Source organism: Varanus komodoensis, unplaced genomic scaffold (genome assembly GCF_004798865.1).
Source record: "Varanus komodoensis strain SLA01 unplaced genomic scaffold, ASM479886v1 scaffold20_1, whole genome shotgun sequence".
Taxonomy (NCBI): Eukaryota; Metazoa; Chordata; class Lepidosauria; order Squamata; family Varanidae; genus Varanus; species Varanus komodoensis.
This window is the reverse complement of record NW_025335587.1, coordinates 18,812,070-18,837,962: the sequence shown is the minus strand read 5'-3', so window position 1 is coordinate 18,837,962 and position 25,893 is coordinate 18,812,070. Positions and strand designations below refer to the sequence as shown.

The following is a 25,893-nucleotide window of genomic DNA, read 5'->3' as shown; positions in this document are numbered from 1 at the left end:
GCCCCGAGCCAGAGGTGTTCTAGCTCTCACCAAGCCCTTGGCTTATCTCACAGCTTGTTGCGCTTGGCAGTTTGGCTAAACATTCCGGCCTCACCTCTTCTTCCAGTTCAGATTCAAGTAAAGTATCCACCTTAACCCTCAGTATGTTGAGAGAAAGGCACAAGATGGTGACAGATGCGCAAGACTGGCTCTCTGTAAGCAGTCTTCCTTATCAACATCTTCAGGGAGGTCAACTCTCCTGAGGGAAATGGTTTGCGGAGTCCATCACAGGCTGCTCAGAGCCACACTGAACAGCCTTCCCCGGCTATTCATAGGCACAATACGTGTCCTTTGGTGGCTGTTTCGTACTGGCACATGGCACTTTCTCCTGTGGTGTCACAGTTGCATTGAAATGTTGGCTGAAACATGGCCATCACAATGTGTGCAAACAGTTGAGCTGCTTATCCTTTGATTTGACTTGGCCTGGATTGCCCTACTTAACCGTTGGCTTGTATTTGGTCGGAATGCATGTAGTTTTTAGAGCTGTGTGGTGATATAACTTGAATTTTGAAGCAGCTCTGTTTTATAAACAAAGTGACCTAATGCGTGTGCATGACAGTGACAGGAATCCAAAGGGGTACCTGTGATGAAAAGCAGGATCCATTATGCAACCTCATGTACTACTTTGGAGACTCCCACTCATTGTTTAGTCATGCTCCGGGTGGTGTGGATTTTTCAGGTTACAAAGGTGTCACAATTCATGAAGCTGTTTAAAAACTTACCATCATTCAATACATGGAGTCATTTCCTGCCTTGTTTTCTCTCCAGCCTGGGTCTAAAAGAATGCTGAATGGATTAGATGACAAATCCAACTGCAAGGAGTCAAAAGCAGGAACACTGGACCCTTTGTCATGTATAAGTAAGCCAACTTTACATTATGCAGCCTTAATTATCTGCTTTGATCTTGTGAGGGAACTGTAGGACCTGTTGATGCTTCTTTGCTGACCTAAACCTAGTACATGCAACGCCTGAGCCTTCCCTGTGAGAGTTGCCTCTGACAACGTGGGGGCAGTGTCTTTTCAGTGGTGGCCTCCCAATTGTAGAAGTTTGCCACTGAGGCTGCTTCCAGGGCCAGGTTAAGACTTCCCTCTATGCTCTGACATTTAATGGCATATGGGGCCTTATGTCTGCAGTAATCTGTTTTATTGAATGTATTTAATGCAATTGTTCAAATGGTTTTTAAATTCTTTCTTTGGATCTTGTATTGGTTTTTTGCCACTTTTATTTGTCCTGCATTCAGCTATTGGGTGATAGTATGTCCAAAACATGGCCATCCTTAAGTAAGCTACATAGTATTCCTTTCCTAACTCCAATTGTCTGCTTTTAGCAGTAGCTGTTTCTGTTTTGGCAAGTAAAATTGCCTTCCAGAAGCCCGCTCTCGACACGCCTCGTATATAATGCACATGCCTGGCTGGAACACGGGATGATAATCTCATGATAGAGAAAAAAGTTAAATTTTAAAAATTTAAATCTAGACCTTTTAAATCCACATCAGGTACAGCAGATCTGCATAAAATGTATCCCACCCCACCATCCTTGGAGCAGCACATTATGGGGTTTTCTCCCATGAATATGAACAATAAAGAGTATGGCAGCATGGATACCACCCCAGGAGGAACCGTCCTCGAAGGAAACGGCGCCACAGTCGGCATTCAGTTCCGAATCGAGGTCGATGAGGGATTCTGCAGTCCGAAACCCTCCGAAATAAAGGTAGGTGAACACCTCTTGATTCCATCCTTGTTGAATTTTATTATTGCCGTCGGCTTTTCTCGTTCTGCTGTGTCCTCTTGGCCTGCACAGAGCGTATCGGAGATTAAAGCTCAGTGTTGAGGTGAAGAGAAGGCAGGTCGATAGACGCGGGGGTATGTTCCTTTGAACGGATGCACTGATTCTGCCTTTTTGCCCCTATAGCATTGTAGTGAGCTTAGTCGTAGCTTTAGCTGTTCGTGCGAAGATGGGGACACAATTCCGGTAGTCCACGATTGTGCCTGTTAATCAGCAAAACTTGTCTGTGCTTTTTCTTTCCTGCTCTGCAAACCATATACTTTTAATACGGTCACTTTGGCAGCACATATACTAAAACTGGAATGTTACGGGAAGGTGAGCACGTCTCCAGCACAAAGATGATGTACGTTTGTGAAACATTCCTTTGGGAACCAGTGTGGTACAGTGGCCGAGTGCTGGAGATTTGGCTTCTGCCCCCTCTCAGCCACAAATCTCACGGGGTAACTTTGGACTGGTCGCTGACTCTCAGCCTAACCTACCTCACAGGGTTGTTCGTGAGGATAAGACTGAGAGGAGGAGAGCTGCATCAGCCACCTTGCGTTCCTTCAAGGCAAAAGGGAAGCAAGCAAGCAAATTCTTTGTCCAGTGCATAAGTTTTGTGTTGAGAGAGAGCAGCGATGGAGCAAAATGTGTCCTCCTCCTTCGTTTTCACCCAGACATCGGCTCGAAATGGGCCCCTGAGGTTACCTGCCCAGGCCTGCCTCCCTATGCTGTCCTCTGCGCTGCAGCAGAGCCCGGGTGTGCAAGCGGTAGAAAGACAGTGGTAGAGAAAGCCGCCATAACCTTTGCACTCTCTCTGTTGACATGTAGCCGCTCATTTCAGCTCACTCTCTTTTTTCCCCATTTGCTTGCCAGGATTATTCTTACGTTTACAAGCCTGAGAACAGCCAAGCCTTTGTGGGCTGCTCTATGTTTGCTCCCTTGAAGACTCTGCCGAGCCAGTGTCTCCCGGCCATCAAACTGCCAGAGGAGTGTGCGTACCGCCAGAGTTGGACCGTGGGCAAGCTGGAGTTGCTTCCTCCAGGACCTGCAATGCCGTTCATCAAAGAGGGGTGCGTGTGTGCAAGCGAGAGGCGAAGGCCTCCATTTGGCAGCCCTCGTCCCAGAAAGGGCAGAGGAAAAGCTCCCGTACCAGCTCTGCTAAATGAGCTGGGACTTGAGCAGCCCTTCCCCAAGTAGTGCCTTCTGGAAATGTCAGACTACAGTTTCCATAATCCCCCAGCCAGCCAGCAATACTGAGAAAAGGTTGTGGGAACTGCAGTCCAACAGGTGTATTAGATGCTTTTGCTCGACACGGATGCATTTTAGTGGAGCCTGTGTAGGTTTGGTTAGAAGTCAGTTAAGTGTGTTCAGTCGATCATTTCATAATAATCTAAAAAGTGACTTTGACACTTTCCAAGACACTTAAGGAAAAGTGTACTCACTAAATAGTTCACTTTGACGTGAACTTGTCACTTAAAATATTTAGTTTCCCTGCTTTCCAAATAGCTCTTCAGCAGGTGTACATTTTATTTGTTGTTTCTTGTATAATAGGTTTCTTGGGGGTGCTTAGTAGTATAAATTTAATAAGCTATGAAATGTGCTGGAAAATAAATCCAAACCAGGGACTGTACTGTGTTTCTGGCACCATCCTAGCACTGGGCTGGGTATGTGGTGTGTGTGTGTATGTGAGTTTTTCTGGTGGTTGTTTACAGAAAGGTAATCATTGCTCTCAAACATCATATTTCAAAAGGAATCTTTAATGAATTGCTGGGACTTCATTGACTGTTTGGGAGTGCAAATAAAATGTAAGCATTCAAAGTAGGATTTTGGAGGATTCAGAATTGTCTCTGATAGATGCCAGGAAATCTTCCCCATCTTTCTAGTTTTGGCTTCTACTGCTTCTGGTCCCAGTCAACAGCTAAAGTGAATGTAAAAGATGGTCCAGCAATGCTGGCGCTTTGGCACAGCCGGTCAGATTTGGTTCCATGATGACATCACTGAGGGCAATGAAGTGAATTCCTCTCTTAATTTGGCTCACTGTTGGAAACTGTGTTATAAAACAAGGATTGCACACCGCTGGTCTTAACGCTTGGGCCTCTTGCCTTCCCTTTTTAAAATCATTTTTATGCTTTCCTGTTCTAAGAGCATGAGAATTAACATTGCCGGACATCCATTCATGCGCCTCTTTGCATGGATTCTCTGCATTCTGTTGTGTCTCTGCAAAGACTCAATTTTCTGAGTTCTGAAACACAACCTGAATAATCAACACACTCACAGTGTGGCATTATGTCTTAGTTGCATTGCTTGCAGCTCCTTGTCTGACCGCGTCTTGTGTGTGCTTCACAGAGGTCTTGAATGCTCGGCTAAAAATCTCCCCCCTCCTTGTTCTAGCGACGGGAGCACGATTGATCAAGAGTATGGCCCCGCCTACACTCCGCAAACCCATACTCCCTTTGGAATGCCGCCCAGTAGCGCTCCCCCCAGTAACAGTGGGCCGGGCATCCTCCCTTCGCCTTCTACCCCTCGGTTCCCAACGCCTCGAACGCCAAGGACGCCTCGGACTCCCCGTGGGGCTGGTGGGCCAGCCAGTGCTCAAGGCTCAGTCAAGTACGAGAATTCGGACCTGTATTCCCCAGCCTCCACGCCGTCCACCTGCCGGCCCCTGAATTCTGTCGAGCCTGCCACTGTTTCCTCTATCCCCGAGGCCCACAGTCTCTACGTCAACCTCATTCTCTCCGAATCTGTGATGAACCTCTTCAAAGACTGTAACTTTGACAGCTGTTGCATCTGCGTCTGCAACATGAACATCAAAGGTGCTGACGTTGGAGTTTATATTCCTGACCCAACGCAGGAAGCCCAGTACAGGTGCACGTGTGGCTTCAGCGCAGTCATGAACAGGAAGTTCGGCAACAGTTCCGGCTTGTTTCTCGAGGATGAGCTGGACATTCTGGGCCGCAACTCGGAATGTGGCAAAGAAGCCGAGAAACGCTTCGAGGCCCTGCGCACCACTTCCGTGGAACACGGCGGGGGGCCAAAGGAAGCCGACAGACTACCCGATGAGCTGATGCTCTTGCTGCAAGACCAGTGCACCAACTTGTTCTCACCGTTCGGAGCGGCGGATCAAGACCCCTTGCCCAAAGTTGGTGCCCTTGGCAGCCAGGTACGGGCTGAAGAAAGGGACTCTTGCAATGACTGTTACCTTGCCTTGGAGCACGGGCGCCAGTTTATGGACAACATGTCAGGAGGGAAGGTCGACGAAGCGCTTGTGAAAAGTACTTGCTTGCATCACTGGTCAAAACGAAATGGTAAGTGTGAAAGGCTTGCTAGAAAATAGGAAGCGTTTGGCAAGAACGCTTTTACATTTCTGTCCACAGACGAAGTATTGACTAAAAAGTTAGTGATTTGCCACAGGTACAGAACGTAGGTTGCGTGGTTATTCTAATTCCAGTTCATCTGGAATTCTGTGATGGTGGACGACTACTGAAAACTTTGGGCCCGTAAGATACTCATTGCTTCCCTGGGGATTTAGACTATGAATAACTTGTTTGAGAATACCTCCTGAGATTGGCTATTAAGAAAATCCTGTCCGAGAGAGAAGGAAAGGTATGACTCGTTTAATTAGACCTCCGTTGGGTCATCTGTACTTTTGCGTGACCACCCTTCTGGAACTTAGCGGCCTCCAGAGCTTCTGAAGAATAACTCCCAGCATTCCAGATCCTTGTTATGCTGTCTGGTGCCGGTGCCAGTTGAAGCCCAAGGTGCCTCAGGAGGGCCATATTGGGGACAGCCTTGTGTAGACTCTAAAAGAAGCTCTGATGGCATGTTCCAAGCTGTGTACGAAATGGATGGTGGACTGTGTAGCCTTGCCATTCCATTTTTCAGGAAAGGCGTTGAGCAGCGCTCAGTGAGACATATAGACGGTTCTAGAAAGACAGCAGGTTGAGTTTGCTGGGCAGAAACACTCCGTATATTTAAGCCTGCAGAGCCTAGAAGTCGGGATCGCGGTTGTCGGCAGGTGCGGGAAGCGCCTCGAATGCTCCTTTGCCGGTTCCTCGAACTAACCCCCGTTGTTTTGCAGTCATAGATGTGAGCATGCAGTGTTCTCAGGACATCTTTCGCATGCTGCTCTCGCTCCAGCCTGTCCTCCAGGACGCCATCCAGAAGAAACGCACCGTTCGCTCCTGGGGAGTGCAGGGCCCCCTCACGTGGCAGCAGTTCCACAAAATGGCTGGCCGAGGCTCCTACGGTAATTGCCGCCCTTGCCCGGCTGCACGTCTCCGCTGCAAATCCACAGTGTCTCTCTCCCAGCTCCGTGCGTGTGGGGCAGGGGAGAGTGGCTCCATTTTAAGCCGATCCAGCTTTTTGCTTCAAGCTGTGCCTTCCACATACTTTGAACCACAACTCCCATAATCCCTCAGTCCAACTTGGGGAAGGCCGACTTAGAGGAAAAGTTAATTTGTCATTTAGTGCCCAGAAAGTAATATTCTGAGCAAGGGGAATCAGCAGAGTGTGGCAAGGTCTTGCACCGCAAAGAACGGGTCGCCTCCTCACTGTGGAAGATATGCAGTTGCACCGCGTCATTTCAAAAGTTGGGGCCCAACCGTGGGCCGATTGTCAGTCAGAAATAGGCCGTGAGCTTTGCTCCATCATCCCTCTTCCATGTAAATTCGGTCCGTCAGTTTGCTGGTCCGCAGTAGCCGTAGTTCACAACCCTGTCTGAGTCAGGCCAGACATGGTTACTGCCTTCGTTTGCTGCCTCCAAAGCAGTGTCAGAAAGCTTGGAGGCAAAGCATGGTTAGCAGCAAACCCAGCAAGGCCATCATGGCAAACCCAGGTTCTACTACGTAGAGGAGGAAATTGGTGTACGAGGGAGGCCACTTCGTGTTTCCGAGAGCCAAACCACAATACAGCAGTGATGTCTGGGCTGCGTTCCAAAGTCTGAACCCCTGTTGGAGTTGAGGATCTAATAAAGAAAAGTGGGGAAGGGTGAGGGTGAGGAGACTCGTGTCCAGCACCAGGCCAGCTCAGGGTGAGGCGATCTTGTGTCTCCCAGAGATTTTGGACTGCAGCTGCCAGCATCTCCAGCCAGCATGGCCGGCAGACAGGTGTTATCCAAGTTGTAGCCCAGAATGTCTGGAGGGGAACAGGTCACCTACCCTCGACCTACCCAGAATCCTGCGTCTGGGCATGAATACTACTTGTGTTTCCGAATTCAGAGTTCCTTATTAGATCCTGTTTTCTAGCAAGGGCTCCGTGTGTTGCCCTCGGGTTCGGAAAGGGGACTTCTGTTCTTCATGCTAGTGTTTTAGATTTGCTCCCACCAGAAAGGCAGATTTTACCAGCGTTTGGTACTTACAAGTAAAAAAACTGGAGAGTATTTATTTATTTATTTAAAACTTTTGTGTGCCGTCCCCACATGCTGCCTCGGCATCTCGGGACGGCTTACAACGCAATACAGCACAGTGGTACGCTGGGCTTCCAGTTTTAGCTTCAGACCAACTTTACACCAAAAGTTAGAGGTTTGTGCTTTCATGATTTATTTTGACTCTTCAAAGAACTTCAGAACCTCCCTGTAGCAAGAAATCTAACATGGACTGGGGCAGGGAATGGTTGGAAGCTCGAGACAGGGACCCCCAGGAATTCTGCATGCACAGACGTGAGGATAGCCCCTCGAATGTCCTGATGATTGCTGTAGAAGGCATCAGGCAGTAGCTTCCTTGTATATGGAAGAGCTCACTTTGCATGTTAACCTACGGAAAACTGTCCTTTTCTTGTCCAGGAACTGATGAGTCTCCAGAACCACTGCCCATTCCAACGTTTTTGTTGGGATATGATTATGACTTTCTGGTGCTGTCCCCTTTTGCCTTACCATACTGGGAGAGGCTGATGTTGGAACCCTACGGATCTCAGAGGGACATTGCTTATGTTGTGGTGTGTCCGGAGAATGAAGCGTTGCTGAAAGGAGCAAAAACCTTCTTTCGGGATCTCACCGCAATATACGAGGTAAGGATCTTGAGGTGGGGTGGCTCTCCGGAGCGCATTCACCCCTTCCTTAATGGAGATCATTCTTCACCTTGGTATTCTGCAAGATGCTTAAAACTCTAGCAGGCCTTATCTTGACTAACTAACTAAAATGGATGGGTACAAAGAGATAAAAGGCCCCTCTTCTTTACCAAGACTTCATTTAAATTGCAGTTTTCTTATCATGCAGATGCCATCCAGTGGTTAAATGCTGTATTGCCTTTCTCAGTACAAGGCTACGCACCAAGTAATTCTTGGTGGATGGACTCTTATTTCTCAAATGACGCTATTTAGCCCAGCTTGCTGAGAGGTAGTGGCGGATTGCCTGAGCCATCTTGTATTTCACCTAAGAGTACCCCAAACCCAGCAAAACCTGAACTGCTCTTTATCGTATCTCCTGTCAGCTCTCGGACCTTAAATTCATCAGATGGACCTTCCGGTGCAGTCTGCAAAGGGGCAACAAACTGGATCCGAGGTGGAGTTTATAATGGGCAATAGGAATATATAACACACTGCATTTTCAGTGCAGCCCAACCCACACACACAGAGGTGGCCTGTGAGTCCTAGCTAAAGGGCCACCATTTAAGCGTGGTTTATTTCTGTAGGTCTACCTTAGCTGTCTTGAGTAGGCATAAAGATGTGAGAACTGCCAGCAGTGCTGCAGTGCTCAGAAGCAATGGACCTGGAGGAGTCCTGCACCAGCACTGCAAGAACCGCACTGGCTGTCGGCCACATTCTGGCTTTACTGTTGACAGAGGGAGTTCTCAGCAGCCCAGGAGGCCTCTCCGATCCCTTTTCCCTGTATTTATCCATTTTTGATGCACAGGCAGTGGAAGGTTGCCGGGTCACCAGCATGTGAGGGGCCTCCTTAGGAGTGGCACCCCTCCTCTGAAACATGCGCTCGTGCCAAGCATCACAAACCACCGGAAGACGCGTTGGCTTCGCACGGGCTTTTCGTGGCTCTGAAGGGATGATGGCCCCACACTTTTTAACCGTCTTCCGTCTTTCTCTCCGGCGGCGCCCCATCTATGGAATGCGCTCGTTACTTGTTTTTCGGAGCCAGGCTAAGACCTTTTTAGTTAAACAACATTTTAACAATTTTTAATATCATCTATAGGTTTTATTTTGCAGCCAGGGTGAATCTGGATTTTATGTGCACTATTTGTACTATATTTATTGTATGTAAGCCGTCCCGAGGCTCATGCAAATGGGACGGCATACACATTCTAAATAATAAATATTAAATAAAATATTGTCCTCATTGTACTCTTTTAGCTTTGTTTATGCAGTTTTATGTTTGTTTTATGCTGTGTTATGTACATACTGTTAATTGCATAGAGATTTTAGGACAGTAAGCTTAGGATGTTATTATATAAGTAGCACAATTAAAATTCAGAATGCTAAACTCTGTGTGGATGGATAACTGATGAGGGGAAATACAGGGATGTCACCTGTTTTTTTAATTTAAAAAAGCAGTGTCAAAACAGTATAGTGGCATCTTGAGGGTTAACAGATTTATGATGGCATACGTTTTTGTGGTGTAGCATCCCGTAGATGCATCTAACAGGGCAGACTCCAGTCCGTCCTAAAAGCTTATGCCATAATACATGCATTTGTGCTCAAGGTGCCAAAATGTTTTATTTTTGCTGTGACGTCCCCAACACAGCTACTTTTCTGGAAGAACAATGGGTCCGTGGTTTTATGGCGAGCTTCATGACTTCATGCCTTGTAATGAAATTATGTCATGGGTCGTTAATCTGCAACACAGGGAGCCGTGCCACTTAAGCGCTCAGGTTCAAATCGACTTATCTTGGCCAGGAGCCATAACAAAAGTCAAGACGATGGAAGTCCTTGAAAAAGTAACTGCTATGTGTACAGAAGAGAAGACGGGACGAAAAGCATTATTACGGGTTGTTGTTTTTTTTTTTTGCAAAACTACCCAACAGAAAATGGTGATGGACCCCACCCCAGGATTCGGCTTCGCAGTCTGCTGGACAGGTCGCCAGAAAGTTCTGGTGATGCTCAGCTTGCAGCCAAAGCGACAGCTGCTCCATTCAGCTGAATCTCTTTGCTGCTGTTTATCCAGAAACTTTCTGCCACCTGGCACAGAAAGCAGTCAGGGGTCACTGGGCCGCGAGGACGGTCCTCTTGCTGGTTTCTCCCAAACTCTGTGGAAGCAAAGCCACCCTGAAGAGCTGTGGCACCCTTCCCCAAGCCGGCACCCAGCGGATGTGTTGAATGGCAGCTCCCACATCCCCCAGCCAGCTGCAGTCCAGCACATCTAGAAGATGTCGGGCTGGAGAAGGCTGAGCCGCAGCCATCCTGGGCTCTGTCGAGAGCGTTAGAAAGGTGTTGCCTCCTCTTGTGGAGCCGGTGTACGAGGCTCCCCGAAAGAGTCGGCCTCCAGTGTCGGACACAGTCGGCACGCTTAGTCCCTTTTCTCTTCTTTTGCAGTCCTGCAGGCTTGGCCAGCATCGGCCCATCTGCAAGCTTTTGCCTGATGGAATCATGAGAGTTGGATCCGCTGCTTCCAGTAAACTTTCTGAGAAGTCTGTGGCCGAGTGGTTCTCTCAGACAGCTCATGCCAACAATGAATCGTTTTCTAGACTCAAGCTATATGCACAAGTCTGCAGATACGATTTGGGTATGTTCCCATTCCCCTCGCCTTCCCTCTCCCAAAGCTTGCCAGAATACTTAACTGGGATTAAGGAAATACACGCCTTCTTAGAAACTGGGTTGCCTGCTTTCAAAAAATGCTATTTATTTATCTATTGCATTTGGATCCCACCATTTTTCTTTTTGGGAGGACCCCGAGGTGGCTTGCCCAGTCCTCCTCCTCCTCCTCCTCCTCCTCCTCCTCCTCCTCCTCCTCCGAGCAGTCCTGGAGTTGGGTTAGGCTAAGAGTCCGTGACTGGAAACCAGGACCTTGGTCTCATGAATCATAGCCCAACACTCTCACAATGACTAGCTGGCTGTCAGTTCCGTCATGTGGGAATGCAAATTTCCCTCTGCACTTGGGTTCATGGTGTTGGGTTCACTGCACGTTTTAGGGGCAGATTGGTGGTGGGGGTTAGGCTGCTTTTCTAAGAAACATCACCCACCATGTTCCTTCTCCGTACACAATTAACGTTCAAGGAACCCCATTCATGCAATCGAACAGAAAGGATGCACTGCTCATTGCAGGAATCCACAAAAAGAAAATCTTAGGATTAATTTTAATGGTTTTTTTTTTTTTTTTGTTTTGCTTGTTTCAAGGTCCTTATCTTGCTACGCAGCCCCTGGACAATTCCTTGCTCTCCCAGTCAAACCTGGTTCCTGCCGCAAGCCATCCTGCATCCACTCAGTCTCAGGCTGCGGGCAGCTCCACCCCATCGTCCACCCCTTCGTCCACCACCGGTAACGCGGTCACGATGAACTCGAGCAGCGCCATCACTTCTGCTGCGACCACTGCCAACTCCAGCCTGACCACAACCACCGCGTCCTCCTCCTCCGCCGCCTCTTCCAGCCTGGGCAGTGGGATGTCGGCAAACAAGCCTTCTTCGTTTCCACCCTTCGGAAGCATGAACAGCTCTGCCGCTTCCTCCCTCTCCTCTTCGCAGCCTGCCGCAGTCCAGAACGGGCAGGCCGGGACGCAGCCGCAAACGGCCGGGATGCCTGGGGAAGCCGGGTCTCTCCCCGCACAGCTGCACCCGGAGGTTTCAGAGAGGTAACGCCGTCGGTTGAATCAGCCCCTTCCTGTTAAGAAGCTTGGGGTGGCGTCAGGGCAGGGGCTTGCTGTGGGCATAAAGGCCCTGGTGGCCCCAAAGGAGGGGCAGAGAGCCCTTGTGGTTCTTGGAGGGTATGAAAACGGAGCGTGCAAACAAACACGGTGCTTCCTCCTGGAGATTTGGGTGGAAAGGGCATGCCTAAGCTTCCTCTGCGAAAACAAGGGAAGGCCACTTCGGGGCCCCGAACGTGGCAGCTCGACAGCTCCCTCTTGTCAGTCTGATGCCCACAGCGGCTTCAGCACGAGAGGATGACCCCCTGTGTCTCACCACAACCCTGTTTGCCGCCTGCCTCTAGCACCCTGGACCGCGACAAGGTGGGGATCCCCACCGACGGCGATTCTCACGCAGTCACCTATCCACCGGCCATTGTGGTCTACATCGTCGACCCTTTCACCTACGAGAAGAAGGAAGAGAGCAGTTCCTCCAACGTGTGGACACTTGGCCTTCTCCGTTGCTTTCTGGAAATGATCCAAAACCTTCCTCCGCACATCAGAAACATCGTTTCTGTACAGGTAAGCTGGAATGCTGAAACACAGGGGCCTGTGGTGTTTGCGGTGTGGCCCTTGGAAATCCCCCCTGTTGAGGGGATGGGTGAGCCTTTGGCTGTTGGAGGCCCCTTCTCTTCCTCCCCCCTTGGCACAAGAGCCGTCGTGAAGGAGAGCGACGCCCCTTCCAGTTGTGGCAGGATGTTCCAGGTCCATGTGCCTCTTTTTAGGAAGGAGCGTTCCTTCATGAGCATCTTCCCATTAATCCTCCTCATGGGCGCACATCAAGGTCATGGTGGCATCCTAGTATTAAATATTCTCTGCTTAATCTAAGTTGTCTCTTCTCTCTGTCTGTCTTAGCTTGTCCCTTGTCAATATCTGTTGCAACCAGTCAAGAATGAAGACCGACAGATCTACACCCAGCACCTAAAATCTCTGGCATTCTCAGCCTTTACGCAGTGCCGAAGGCCACTCCCGACGTCAACCAACGTGAAAACGTTAACTGGGTTCGGCCCCGGCTTAGCCATGGAAATGGCCCTCAAAAGTCCTGAGGTGAGTATTTCGAGGAGAGCAGTGCATCAGTTCAGTGGGATTCTGGTTCTGTTTTGAGGAGGACTCCTGAAACCAGGGAGATCAGTGAGAGACACATCTCTGTGCATGCATCTGTGTGTGGTTTGCTTCCCTTGAGGGTGTCCCTTGCTCTCGAGTGAGGACTCCCTGCCTGCCTTCACAAATGGGCTGCAGGATTGGGAGAAGGAGACCAGAGGCATTCTCCTGTGGCTTGTTCTTCTTCACTGGGCCTTCCCCACCCCACTGAGGAGGGCCCTGGCTTTCACCCAAGCCCTTCCTGCATTTGTAGCAAGACTGGCCACGAAGGCTGGCCTTTGGCACCCCGCCTATGCCTTGCCTAGAGGGCTGGAGGAAGTGAAGACAGACAGAGGTTTGGTTCGCAAGCCAGGACAATATTTACGGGGCCCAAGGTGCACCAGAGACACCAGCCATAGCATGTGCTTGACCATCTGCTGTGCCACAGGCCAAGCTGCCTTGTGTCTGAAGTGCTCCGTCTGTCACGCGTGTGTTTTGCAGCGACCTGAGCGCATTAAGCTCTATGCGCCTCCGTTCATACTGGCACCGGTGAAAGATAAACAGACAGAGCTGGGAGAAACGTTTGGGGAGGCTGGACAGAAATATAATGTGCTTTTCGTGGGCTACTGTCTGTCTCACGATCAACGGTGGCTTCTTGCGTCCTGCACGGATCTGTATGGAGAGCTATTGGAAACTTGCATCATTAACATTGATGTCCCAAACAGGTAAGAGCATGCCTGTTTTCCGATTTCCTCTTTGTCCCCTTTTCCGTTGGTAGCGTGCATTTTAGAGGCAGGGGTTCCATAAACATTGATCCTCATATGTCACTCTGGGAGCTTTTTCGGCTGAAGAGTGGCGCTAAAATGGTGCAAGCAAAAAGGCTGCATTCTCCTCTCCGAAAAACAACCCCCCACACACTTTCAGGTGGGTTTTGAGAACTTTTCCAGAAGGTGGCTTAAGACTGACTTCTACTGTGTTTATGCTGGTTCTCGGCTTTTCGTACTGAAAAGTTTTGCTGTGTGTGTGATAAGAGAATTACTGCATTTGTTTTCTTGTTATTTTTGATCGGCTCACCGATTCAGAAAGATTTCTTTTAAAACCTGGGTTTCGATTCTTACTTGGATCGCCCACCTGTGTGGCTTTACATTGAGGTAGCATGTTGAGTCACCTTTGCTAAGCTGGAAAGGGGTGGGCCTGCAGCCGGATGGGTGACCACGTGTGGAAGAAGTGGGGTAGGGGTTGGACCCAGTGGCCTTTTAGGCCCCTTCCAGTGCTACGGTTGTATGATTCGATGGGGAGCCCCAGCTCTGGCCGCCAACAGACAGTGTTCTGTGCTCTTGCCACCACATCTCTGGGAGCTCTGTTGGGCCAGTCATGGGGAAGGACCCCAGCTGTGCAGCAACTGCGGTTCCGAAGCGACCTTGCAAATGAGCGGAAATCAGAGTGGAGCAGCTCGGCAGAACCCCCTTTTGGGAGCATCCCTGCCCTGCTCTGGAAATGCATATTGCTAATGGCTTTGGGAACGCTACGGAATAGTGGTCCGTTCCAGAAGTACCAGGACAGTGCAGAAAGCTGCTCAATATATCTAGGTATATCAGTTCCAAAATAGATGTTGGGAGCAGCCTCAAAACGCCGGATGATGGTGTGCACAAGCCTTGTGAACCGCTGATTCTTTCTTTCCCATTAGGGCTCGTAGGAAAAAGGGCTCTGCTCGCAGGCTGGGTCTCCAGAAACTCTGGGAATGGTGTCTGGGGCTCGTGCAGATGAGTTCGTTGCCATGGAGAGTTGTGATAGGGCGTCTTGGAAGAATAGGCCACGGGGAACTGAAAGGTAATGCGGAGCTGTGTCTTGGAAGGCTGGGCTTTGTTTTGTAGCCCGTGAAAAAGAATAATTGGAAGGGACTGGGACCTTGCCTCCGAGTTGAGTGAGCCGATGGGGTCAGGAACTTCACGTGGCTTCATGCTGCAGCACTCTCTCCCGTGGGGGTTACGTGCCAGTGAGCTGCGGCAGGCCTGTTCTACAGCCAAGTGCTGGATAGTGCAAATTACACTTTGAAGCGGGCTGCTTCTGGGTCCTGGATTGCTGTCTGGAGAACGGAGCGGCTGCTGCCACGCGTGTCTCTTGGAACGGCAGTGGGAGCCGCAGCTCTTGTGCTGTTGATACACTGCTAGCGTGAGTGACTGCAGCTGAGCTGCCCCGGGACGGTGGTGTGGGCGGCTGTGACAGGTTGCTCCGAAAACACATTTCCCGGCTTACGCCACTGGTTTTCCGCCCGGAATTGCTCGTGCAGTCAGTAGCATAAGGGGGCACCAGGGTTGGGTGGCATCCCATGTTTTGCTTCTCTCTCGTTAATTGGAAGGACCAGCTTGTGCAAACATTTTGCGCTTTCCCAGCTTCCCTTCCCAAGGAGAGTAGAAAAATAAAGTAGCTATTCCTCAGTACCATATGTGAGAAGGAGGCAGACCACTGTTCTCGTCTCCTCCTCCCATTTTCTTGTCCTCCCCGCTGCATCTACGAGAAAAGTGTCGCTTCCACATGTAGAAGCTTCCTTAGAGAACATTAAAATAATCCAGGCTGCCAACCTCTCCGGTGTTTCCTCCAGATTGGAGCTGTTTGCTGAGTCGCCGAAATTTGCAGTCCCTTAGTAAGCGGCTGAAGGACATGTGCAGAATGTGCGGCATCTCGGCGGCCGATTCCCCCAGCATCCTCAGCGCTTGCTTAGTGGCGATGGAGCCACAGGGGTCCTTCATCATCATGCCAGGTACTGGCGAGATGTTTCTCATTACGCACCCCTCCCTTGAGAATGACTTTGCGGCAGGGGGACCTGTTCTTATTCTCCCCGCTCTTTCTTCTTCTTTCAAGATTCAGTATCAACTGGCTCCGTGTTTGGACGCAGCACCACCCTAAATACGCAGACGTCTCAGCTAAACACCCCGCAGGACACATCATGCACTCACATACTTGTGTTTCCCACGTCCGCATCTGTGCAAGTAGCATCGTCCACCTACACCACTGAAACTGGTTTGGAACTGGCCTTTAATACAAACAATGGTTTGTTTGTGTGTGTGTGTGTGCGTGTGTTTGTGTGTTCCAATGCAAAAAGAACCTCTCCAAAGATGTAAAAATGAGGTCTTCGACCCATGAGTTGGCTGTTGTAGCAATACGTAGAATTCTACCCTATCCAGCAGACAGATTTTTCTGTCGCTAGATCCAGCCTTTCCCCTCCTTTACACCCCCGACTCCCTTAACTGCACGTTTCCCCAAATGGCTTCCTGTCCCCCCCACCCGCTACACCCAGCCCTGCCTATTCCAGGACCCTGGATAAGGTCTTGTATGACAGCCAGACTGACCCTGCGGCTTCCTTCACAGCAATTGCATTGGGGCTTCACCTTTTCCATTGCTGAGCCTGAGTTGAAATGTTTGTGAATAAATACTCTATAAAATCTTAAGCCCTGATTACAGGGACCGTGCGGAACAGCCAGTAGCCAGTTCTTTGTGTCCAGTACATAGATGCTCTCTCAGTCCTAGCAAGCCAATGAAGTAAATGTAAGAGAGGTTAGATATATGCTCTCCTGCCCCTTGAGATCAGCAACGGATGCCCTTCTCCGGGAACCCTCTGTGAATGATACTAGGAGGGTAAGTACTCGGAGGAGGGCCTTCTCTGCACCGGCACCCCATCTATGGAATGCGCTCCCCAGAGAGGTCCGCCTGGCGCCGTCGTTATTTGTTGTTTGGCGCCAGGCTAAGACATTTTTATCTGAAACTTTTTTTAATTGTTAAATTATTGAATTAATTAGGATGTTAAAATTTTTAGCCGAGAATGCACCGGGGTTTTTTTAAACTTTTTTTTAATGGTTATATTATTATTATTTATGTATGTATTTATGTATTCTTTGTGAGCCGCCCCGAGGCTTTGTTGCGATGGGGCCGGCATAGAAATGTTTTAAATAAATAGATTAAGACCAGTGCGTTAACAGCAAGTCAAAAGTTGACATAAGAACTCTGCTGTACTTGGGCTCTATCTTGTTCCCATTTCGTACCTTCGTTATGGTGAGCCGGTGACCTTGGGCCAGTCAGAATTGCTGTGTCACCTGCCAAATCTCATAGCTGCTCAGGGATTCCCGGTCAGCCCTCTGTGGTTCTGTTCCAGCACTTTTGAATTGCTGCTTCATACTAGCTCCCTATTAAGGGTATCTTCCCATATCATGTGTACCTTTAAAAAAAAAAAAAGGATCGAAACGGTGGCTCTTGGTTAACAGACGCTTTTCTTCTGCTGTCCTTTTCTTCAAGATGGAGCAGATGGAATGGGGATTTTTGATTTGTTAGATACTGGTGATGACCTCGACCCTGACATTATCAACATCCTCCCTGCATCCCCATCGGCGTCTCCTGTGCATTCACCGGGTTCGCACTTCACTCACGGAGGAGATATGGGCAAGGTACGTTTTGCAGCCAGCCGCCCGTCTCTTTCTAAAGAACGATTGTCCCGATGTTGCCAGAGCACTGATCCTGAATGCTGGAAATCTTGCGTTAAAACCAGGGAGCAATGTTGCGAGTTGGCTTGGTGGGGCTTTCCTGGCCCATCGGGTCATGGCCACGACTTGGAATATTGCATACCGCTCTGGTTTGTTTTCTGAAAAAGAAATGGCAAAGCAGAGGAAGGGGATAGGAAAGGGAAGCGGAATGATCGTGGTGCTGAAGTAACTCTCTAGCGAGGCTACAATATTTGGGGCTTTTTGTTGGGGGAAGGAAGGCGAGCACCGGAGGACTCGCTAGGGGCGTCCCCACTGCGGGAAACGGGGCGCCGGGCCAGCCCAGCCTGCAGCCTGGCCCCGCAGGGCCGCTCTGACACCCTCTGCCCCCTCCTCTTGCCTCTTGCTCCAGGGTCAAGGTACAGATCGGCTGCTCTCCACAGAGTCTCATGACGAAGTCACCAACATCTTGCAGCAACCGCTGGCCCTCGGTTACTTTGTCTCGACCGCCAAAGCAGGCCCGTTGCCCGACTGGTTTTGGTCGGCGTGTCCTCAAGCACAAAACCAGTGCCCCCTGTTTCTTAAGGTACCGACGGCCCAGCAGTGTGTGCAGGCCGCCAGCTCGGGCGGGGGGGGGGGGGGGACCGATGCTCTGAGCGCGCAACGGGAGCGACCTGGGCGAGGGACCCACCCTTGCCAGGTTTAGGTGACCCAGAAACCCAGAAGGCTCTGGGATGGGCGCCCGCGTCCTGATTCGGCAAACCTGGTGAGATTGTGTGGGTTCGGGATCACGGATGTGGAAGGGCCCTTCGCCGTGGATGTAGGCCAGATGCTCAGTTTGGGTTCCCAGCAGGCTGAGTGGTGTATGGGGCAGCACCCCAGCATTGTGGCCGCTGCTGGTGATGGGTAGGGTAGTTTGAGCAGCACTGCAGGCAGCTGGTGGGGGTGGTGATGGTGATGAGGATGATGACGGAGAAGATCAGGCAGACCTTGACTTGGGACCCCATTGTCCCACCCGGGTTACCATTCTTAGGATTCCTGGCGTGCTGTTTTGCCATCTTGTGCAGTTGTACAGATTGCGCACTGTCCCATGTCCTCACACAGCAGACAGACTGAGCTGCAAGAAAGAGCATGATGTGAGCTTCGTTTTGACCACTGACTTGTGTTTCGATTTCTTTTGAAGGCGTCTTTGCACCTCCACGTGCCTTCAGTGCAATCGGACGAGCTACTTCACAGTAAACACTCCCACCCTCTCGACTCGAATCAAACTTCTGATGTCCTCAGGTATTCTCATGTGTGGACACATGCATACGAGAGACAGAGAGAGAGAGAATTTATCGTTGCTTTGGGGGTGTAAACCTAGTCAATCTGCCAGCGGATTTCTCCTGCTTTGCATTCATGCAGCGCTTTGCTGTGTACTTTTATGTTTTCTTCCTGTATTTATCTCCCTCCTTACTGAAATTTTCAAGGCGCCTTATGAAGCTCTTCTCATAGTTTGTACCCCAGTAATCCCGAAAACAGCCTGTTAGAGTAGGGTATTTTATTTAATATCTTAGACGATTTATATTTTGTCTTTTCATTGAATGATCTTGAAGGAAATTGACAATAGATCTTGATAATGGACTTTTTCTCACATTCACCCCCCCATGACTGTATTTTATACCCTTCCCCATATTTTTGCCAGTTTATCCTTCCAATTTTAGGATATCAGTCTTTTAGCTCTCAGAAAACTCGTTTATTCTGACCTTGCATCAAATTCCAAAAAGCAGGTAGATAATTAAGAACAGGTACACCTGTAAATAGGAAAGTTATTTCCAACACAAAATGTAGGCACATTATAACTTCCTCTTGGGAGGAGGCAGTTGTGGGCACTGCCAGAACGTGGGCGAGCGAAGCATTAGCTCCGTTACGTCCCCGGCAGTTAGCCGAGGCTTCCTTGAAAAGACCTGGTTGTGTCCCATATACCCAGAGCAGAAGCTTTTGCTGCGTGGGATGCAGTCACTGATCTATTGACACACCTGGGATGTGGAAGAACACAACAGCCCAGTGTTGGGGAGAACAGGGCATGCTAATCCTCTTTTCTGTTCTTGCTCACAACCCTTGCATTGTGTTTGCTGGCTGACAAGTATTTATACAAACGTCTTGTAGGTTGATATTTCAGAGCGGTCCTACCTAAGATGGCAGGGCCAACCTGACATTCTGATAAATGTTTCAATAGAACTTGCTGTCCTTAGGCTATTGCAGGAGAGTCTTACTTAGCAGTAAGAATGGAAAGTGAAACGTGTTATTATTCACTCCCACTCAATGCTCCATTATAAAAGTGAAGTTCTATGTTCAGATCTGTCACATGAATGTTTATAAGCTATTTTTAAACCTAGGTTTCCCATAAGGTTAATCTGGCATGGGAAAATGGATTAAACTGTGACGGAGGTCCCTCCTACTCCTGTGATGGGAGGAGGTGGCCTGTCTATTTTTGCACAGAGAAAACCAAGTGCAATCCACTTTGAAAAGGATCTCGTGCCTAGATCCTTTTTCTAACTGTCCAGGGGAAAAGCGTTTAGTGTAGTGGAGATTAACTTTGGTGCAAATCAGCAAATAAGTTTCACAATAAAATCAGGGAAACAGTATCCAGACTTTTTAATGGAAGGTTACATACTTTTTGAAGATACTTGTTGTGGAATGGGAACCCCTTACAAATTTATGAGATGTTTTTCCTAATAGTGACCTGGTATTAAAAGAGGATCCCCACATAAAATATATATAAGTTGGGCTGTAATATTTATCTTAAGTGTATTTACCCCATAAGCTCTACTTCAGAGATGCTGGTCTGGCTATATATGTCAGGTAATTTCGTGAAGAAGGCTAGCAAATTTAGCTTATTCCTGTGAGGTACTTTCCTGGAAATAAGTATTCCCAGGTAGGCAGTGTGGACTGGGCAGCATTAAAATTACCAGTTTGCCAATAATCAACAGACTTTGGCTAATTAATTGAGTGGCCTACCATATTTATTTATTTAAGGCTTTTAATACCGTTCTTGGCAAAAGCTTGAACTGCCAGTCAGCTGCATCAAAACAGGTGTTGACAGCTGAAGTTTTGAAATAAACAAGAAGAGCTTGTCAACACGGATAATAATCTTGAATTCTAGACAGCTTAACAGCGACCCATTAATACGACTGTCTTGTCTCAAGGCACATGCTTGGAGTTCCAAACATAACTATCAACAGAGATCTTAAAATTCCCACACGCATACAGAGCTTGCCCGCAATTGGCAGTGGGTTGCCAGAAATAAAGTGTTTTTGCCGTTCGTGTTGCTAAGCTCCTTTGCGGAGAGAAGTGTCCTATGAGCTATTCTGAAAATGGAAGATCTTGCTCTCTAATGCACTCTGGGTTCTGATTCCGTCGTCTTCTGGTTCCAGGTTTGTGTTGGAACAGTACAATGCGCTGTCCTGGCTAACCTGTGATCCCGCGACTCAGGACCGGCGGTCGTGTCTCCCAGTTCACTTTGTGGTGCTGAATCAGTTGTATAACTTTATCATGAATATGCTGTGATCTTTATCTGAACTGAGCAGGAAGGAAAACACAACAGCAACAACCGCAGCCAAAGGGGAAAGGAGGATTCCACTGCAGGACTGAGCTGATTCTTCTCTGTACGCGTCATTTTACGATGGGGTTGGGGTTGTCACTTTGGATCCTTTCCAACAAAAATTTGGTTTTGACTTTGGGGGGTGCGCAGCCCTGCGGGTGGCCCCCCCCCCATTTTTTTCTTGTTGCGTTGCCTATACCAGACTGATTAAGGTGGTGAATTGGTTGGTCAAATGTATTATAATGCCTCTTAGTAGCAAAGTATCCATTCTCCTGCCCCCCCTCCCTACACCCTGCCACAGTATTTGTGAAGAGTATATGAGCCATAGGCCCCAGCCATGTTTAATGAATATTTTAAAAAGAAAAAGCATGGAGACAATAAGAAGACACAATGAGGGAGTAAAAACAGAATTTTTCGAACGCTTTCGGAACACTGCAATGTTCTTGTATTGAATTATAGTACCTAGTATTCAAAAAAAATGCCTGCATCTCTTATTTATTGTAAGTTTTTAAATGTATAAATTGTCTTATATTTCTTAACCTCTTTTATAAAAAAAATTCCTAGAAGGTTTATACTGCCTTCTTGCTTTAAAGCAATTGGTCTAAAAATATATATGTAATCGTCTTAATTGAAAGTTGCGGTAGGTTGCTTTTAGAGTATTATTTTTTTGTAAGGGGGTTGCGGGAGGGGACAGTAAAAATTTGTATTTGGTCTTGATGTACAGTTTAATGGGGAATATAGGAGGTGGGGAGGGAGGGATATAAATGTCCATACCATTGTGTGTGGGAGATTTACAGCTAAGCTGTAGTTGCAGATTATACGTGTACAGTAACGAAGTTCACTGTGTTTATATAAAATTGAAGAAAAAAAAAGGTACCGGGTCTTACAGCAATTTTATATCACACCTTTGCAGAGTTAACATAATGGCAATATATTAAAAAGTGATATTGTTAGGTGGTTTAACTTGTAGTGAGAATTTTAAAAAAAAGAATAATAATAATAATTAATAATTAATTGTTTTAATTTTTTTTTTGTATTTTTGTTGAGGGCCGAGACTAGTTTTTTTCAGGCCCGTCCCCAGTTTTCAAGGAAGGGGGAAACACTTCCTGCAGAGAAATCTGCTGCTCTGCGTGTGCGTTTTAGCCAAGAGAGAATCTGCGTCGCCCGATGAAATCACAACACGTCTTTTTTCAAAACACCCTTCCCTTCAATAAACTCTCTCACTTTCACCAAGTATTTTTGTGTTCATCACTAAGACCAAATGGGATTTCTCAGTGCGTGAATGACCAGTTCTTTGGTGGAGCGGCACCCTTTGCGTCTCTCTGTGAGACTAAAACTCTAGTCCATCTCTAGCCACCTGCAAGTGCTAAAAAAAACCACAGGGCAAGAAAACCCAGATTGATTTTTGACTTCTAAAGACAGGTGTCACTGAAATAGGATTTAAACAGATTGTCTATACATTCTGGGGTTGCGATCTGGCTTCACTAACTAGAGAACAGTATTCTCTCTCTTGCTTCTTCATCCTCCCCCAGTTTCTTGTTTCCGTGTCTGCTCAGTCTGGCGCTTTGTGGTGGGCATGCCAGGCTCACGTATGCATGACCTTTTCCCTTTTAAATAAGCATCTAGGTTCTAGAATATGAAAACACCAACAAGGAGGAGCATGAAACCCACGGGCACTTCCCTGGCAGTTCTCCGAATGAGCCCTGTACTTAATTTTCGCATTCTCACTGACGTGTCTACTTGAAGATGCTTTCTTGCCTTGTTCCATCAGCAAATATGGAAGCAAGGACAGGTACCCACGTGGGTAAGCGTGGCTGTAGAAAGATAACTCCTGCCACCATCAGCTTCTTGTAAGTACTTGGCTCACCTTAGCTATGTTACGTTGAGCAACAAAGAGACTCTGGTTGAGAAAATCTTTTGAGCTGCACAAGTCACAGACTGAGGCAAAATCATTTTCAGCCTGCTTCTATTTTTCCGGGGGCCCTGTGCAAGTCACAGTTAATGAATAGAGATTGTAGTACAGAATATTCAGGTTGGTTTTGTACTCGGAATTGTTTAGACTCTCTTTAGTAATACTGGGTTTGTTTCTTAACAAAGTCACAAAACTTGCAAGTATTCACATTGGATGAAATTCAGAATCTTTATGGAATCATGTGAAATACAGAGAACTTAACCATGAAGGTATCACCTTTTTCTGTGAAGAAACGGGAGTTATTTTACGGGATGCTGCGGTGATGGTGATAAACCTGGTACTTGTGCATTCCCCTGGGTGGGCAACAAGGTTTCTCCTTGCTTCAAAATTGTAGATGGACATTCAGAAAACAGCATCTTTTGATACCATTGCACACCGGGAATTGTTCACCTTTTGATGGGCTAACAGTAACAATGTGGAAAGTACAGCTGTGATCAGACATATTTTTTTAACAGGTGAGCCTTTTCTAGGTGATCCATATCCTCTCAAGCTGGAATCAGTGTGTTTTTCAATAAGCATCACGTAGCCAAATAAATCTTTAAAATATCCTGGGTTGCTGTTGATTGCATTCCTGTGGGTGTTCTCGCCTGTGCTGACCATCCACTTCGGGGATTCAAGTTTCCATAAACAGGAGATACTCTTCAGAGGCCTCTGTTTTCCCATCCTGAAATTGTACTAAAGCAATTTCTAAAGTGTAAATATAGAATACAATGCAGCCAAAGTTAACAACTCACATGATTTCAGTGGGAGAACCTAAGGTATAAATGCTTACATTCTCCTTTGTAAATCAATGTGATCTGAAAACATTCACATTTTAGCCGGTTAAGTGGTACCTGATGTATTATTGTGCAGTCTGTTGTAAGTATACCATTTGTATGTCCCAGCCGTGAGTCCTGAGCTTAACTTTTCTGACTTCCATAGGGCTGCAGAATGATTTACTGGGATCTCCACACAACACGCTTTCTTGTGCAGAAATCTTCAAATGCTTTAAGTTTCTTTTAACAAGGTGAACTTAAAACCCGGGATGCTTTGTGTGTTGCTGCCTGGGCCTGGTAAGTCTCCTCTCTAAGATCAGGTTGCTCAGACATTCATTCATTTATTTATTTAAAACATTTCTATGCCGCCCCATTGCAACAAAGCCTCGGGGCGGCTCACAAAATTGGGCTGGTTGGCTGTTGAAATGATCGTTGCAGGGTGGTGGGAAGACCGGCGCTAGAGAGTACAGTCCTGTAAACCCTTGGCCATGAGGACATCTGAGGTATATTGGGGTGAGTGGCCAGTCTGGTCTAGACTCGAGGAAGTGGCGAGGGGGAGGACCTCTACTTTGGAAGAGAAAACTCTTTGATAAAGGCCTGGGCCCTTCTTACTCAAAAACAGCAAAGAACAACTGCAAGAAAGCCCGCTAAAGTGTAACGCACAACATCATCTTGTGTCTTTTTACCTGATCCACGTTGGGCTGTAGTAGCAATAATTAAGAGGCATCTCCTCTTGCTTTCTCCTGCCTGTTCCTTCTTCCCTTGTTTTTCTGTTTTGCCCCATCTGGGCTCAAGCTGTGTGGACATCCGTGTGGGAAACCATTTTGACTTGACTGATAAGTCTGTGTTACTGTTAAAGAGTCTCACTGTTGGTTTAACTTGCAAAACCGTAGACTTCAGAATGCCAAATCACCATCCCAGAAGCTGTTCAGAGTAAGATGTCATAAGTATTCTACCCCCACTTCCCTCAGTTTGACGTTTTGTGGGCATCATTATGCAGAGGACAAAGCTGCTAGGTCTCATTGACTACTTTATTAATTGGTAGTGCTGAATTTATAGTTTGTGGGTTGGTAGCATCCTTCACAGTAATGACCAGAAGGTAGACCTGGCACTAAAATTTCCAGAATTTCTCTAACCAGGGTGAAGTGTAACTTGATCAAATTGCTTGCCTTCATGTTTTGCTGCATTGGATACACATCCTTCCTAGATTTAAGTTTCTTATATCTCACATCTTGCTCCTGTGCGTGACACAGCTAAGTATTATTCTGTATTACTTGGTTTTGGAATTTTCCAGTTTCTTGTAACTGTTTACAAAGTCCTACATTACAATGGCAAGTTTGCAGGTGAAGCATTTCTTCTAAGCAGAGTTATCAGAATACATTGCATTCTTTGAATAGGCTTGGCTTTTCATCCTTGATGCTGTGGCGGCCTGCAGCTTGCTGTGTGGCTTTCGTTGGTGCAACATACTTGGTTAATGTTAAGCTTTGCGACTCTTGGGCTTGGTTTTTCCTTCTTGTCAGTTTGGTTGCTCAAGTTAGTGGTTAGGAGCGTGGGACTGGGACTCAGACGACGTGGGTTTGAGTCCCCGCTCAGCCATGGAGCCAACTGGGTGACTTTGGGCCAGTCACAGACTCTCAGCCCAACCTACCTCACAGGGCTGTTGTTGTGGGGATAAGATGGAGGAGGAGAATGATGTCAGCTGCCTTGAGCCCTTTGTTGGAAAAAGGCAGGATATAAATCGGAAAATAAAATCGAAAATAAAAATAAATTATGCTGTTAGCTGCCTTGACGTGGTTTCTCAAGGTGACAGACAGTGGAGCCAATGACCTAGGAAGGTTGTGGGTGCACCCACACTGGAGGGATTCAGGGGTTAGTTGGAGAACCATCTGAGCGGGATGGTTTAATGTGTGGTCCTGCAGTGAGCAGGGAGTTGGACTTGATGGCCTTAGAGGCCCCTTCCTACTCTTCTATGATTCTAAGATGTTACACCTTGAAAATTATTTCAGTCAAAAATTAAACAAGGACCCTGAATCACATGTAGAATATTCCTTTATTGCACCTATTTTTAAAAGGGTAAACATTCCATTGAAAGAAAAATTCTCATTCTCATCATCCTCAGGGGCACACTTTCAGGAAAGTTTTAGTGTATAGTAGTAGAATTTCCAAATAAACGGGAGCAGAGAATCTTGATGGAAAATGCCGCCTTGGGTTTCGAAGGTGCGGCGTCACGACTGGCTATGTCAGTTTCATAAAGGTTAAAAAAAATAAGAAAAAGCAGGGTCACTTTAATGGTGGGGGAGCAGAGTTCTTAAGTTTGTACGCAACAGCAACATTGGATGGCCCAATTCATTCTCTCTCGCTTTATTTAACACTATAAACAGAGAATAAAAAGGAACAAACCTTATTGTTGCAGAATGCCATAAACACGGGGGTTGTACAAATTGTGA

The 25,893-nt window shown here is 47.6% G+C and overlaps 1 protein-coding gene across 2 annotated transcripts in view; it reads left to right on the top strand.

Moving 5' to 3' along the window:
• MED13 (mediator complex subunit 13) overlaps positions 1–21,952 on the top strand; it is an 85,913-nt gene extending 63,961 nt beyond the window's left edge. Inside the window, exons 12-29 of one of the 2 annotated variants that reach the window (XM_044429805.1) lie at positions 808–898; positions 1,535–1,749; positions 2,680–2,876; positions 4,198–5,111; positions 5,885–6,052; positions 7,586–7,809; positions 10,282–10,471; positions 11,083–11,533; positions 11,890–12,106; positions 12,440–12,631; positions 13,166–13,389; positions 14,352–14,494; positions 15,267–15,425; positions 15,527–15,685; positions 16,955–17,103; positions 17,549–17,722; positions 18,320–18,420; positions 20,553–21,952. In XM_044429805.1, the coding sequence (XP_044285740.1) occupies positions 808–898; positions 1,535–1,749; positions 2,680–2,876; positions 4,198–5,111; positions 5,885–6,052; positions 7,586–7,809; positions 10,282–10,471; positions 11,083–11,533; positions 11,890–12,106; positions 12,440–12,631; positions 13,166–13,389; positions 14,352–14,494; positions 15,267–15,425; positions 15,527–15,685; positions 16,955–17,103; positions 17,549–17,722; positions 18,320–18,420; positions 20,553–20,685 (4,101 nt within the window). In that variant the 3' untranslated portion in view covers positions 20,686–21,952. Of the gene's footprint in view, positions 1–807; positions 899–1,534; positions 1,750–2,679; positions 2,877–4,197; positions 5,112–5,884; positions 6,053–7,585; positions 7,810–10,281; positions 10,472–11,082; positions 11,534–11,889; positions 12,107–12,439; positions 12,632–13,165; positions 13,390–14,351; positions 14,495–15,266; positions 15,426–15,526; positions 15,716–16,954; positions 17,104–17,548; positions 17,723–18,319; positions 18,421–20,552 lie in introns of both variants that reach the window. The other variant, XM_044429804.1, reaches the window with a different exon arrangement.
• Positions 21,953–25,893: the final 3,941 nt, after the last annotated feature.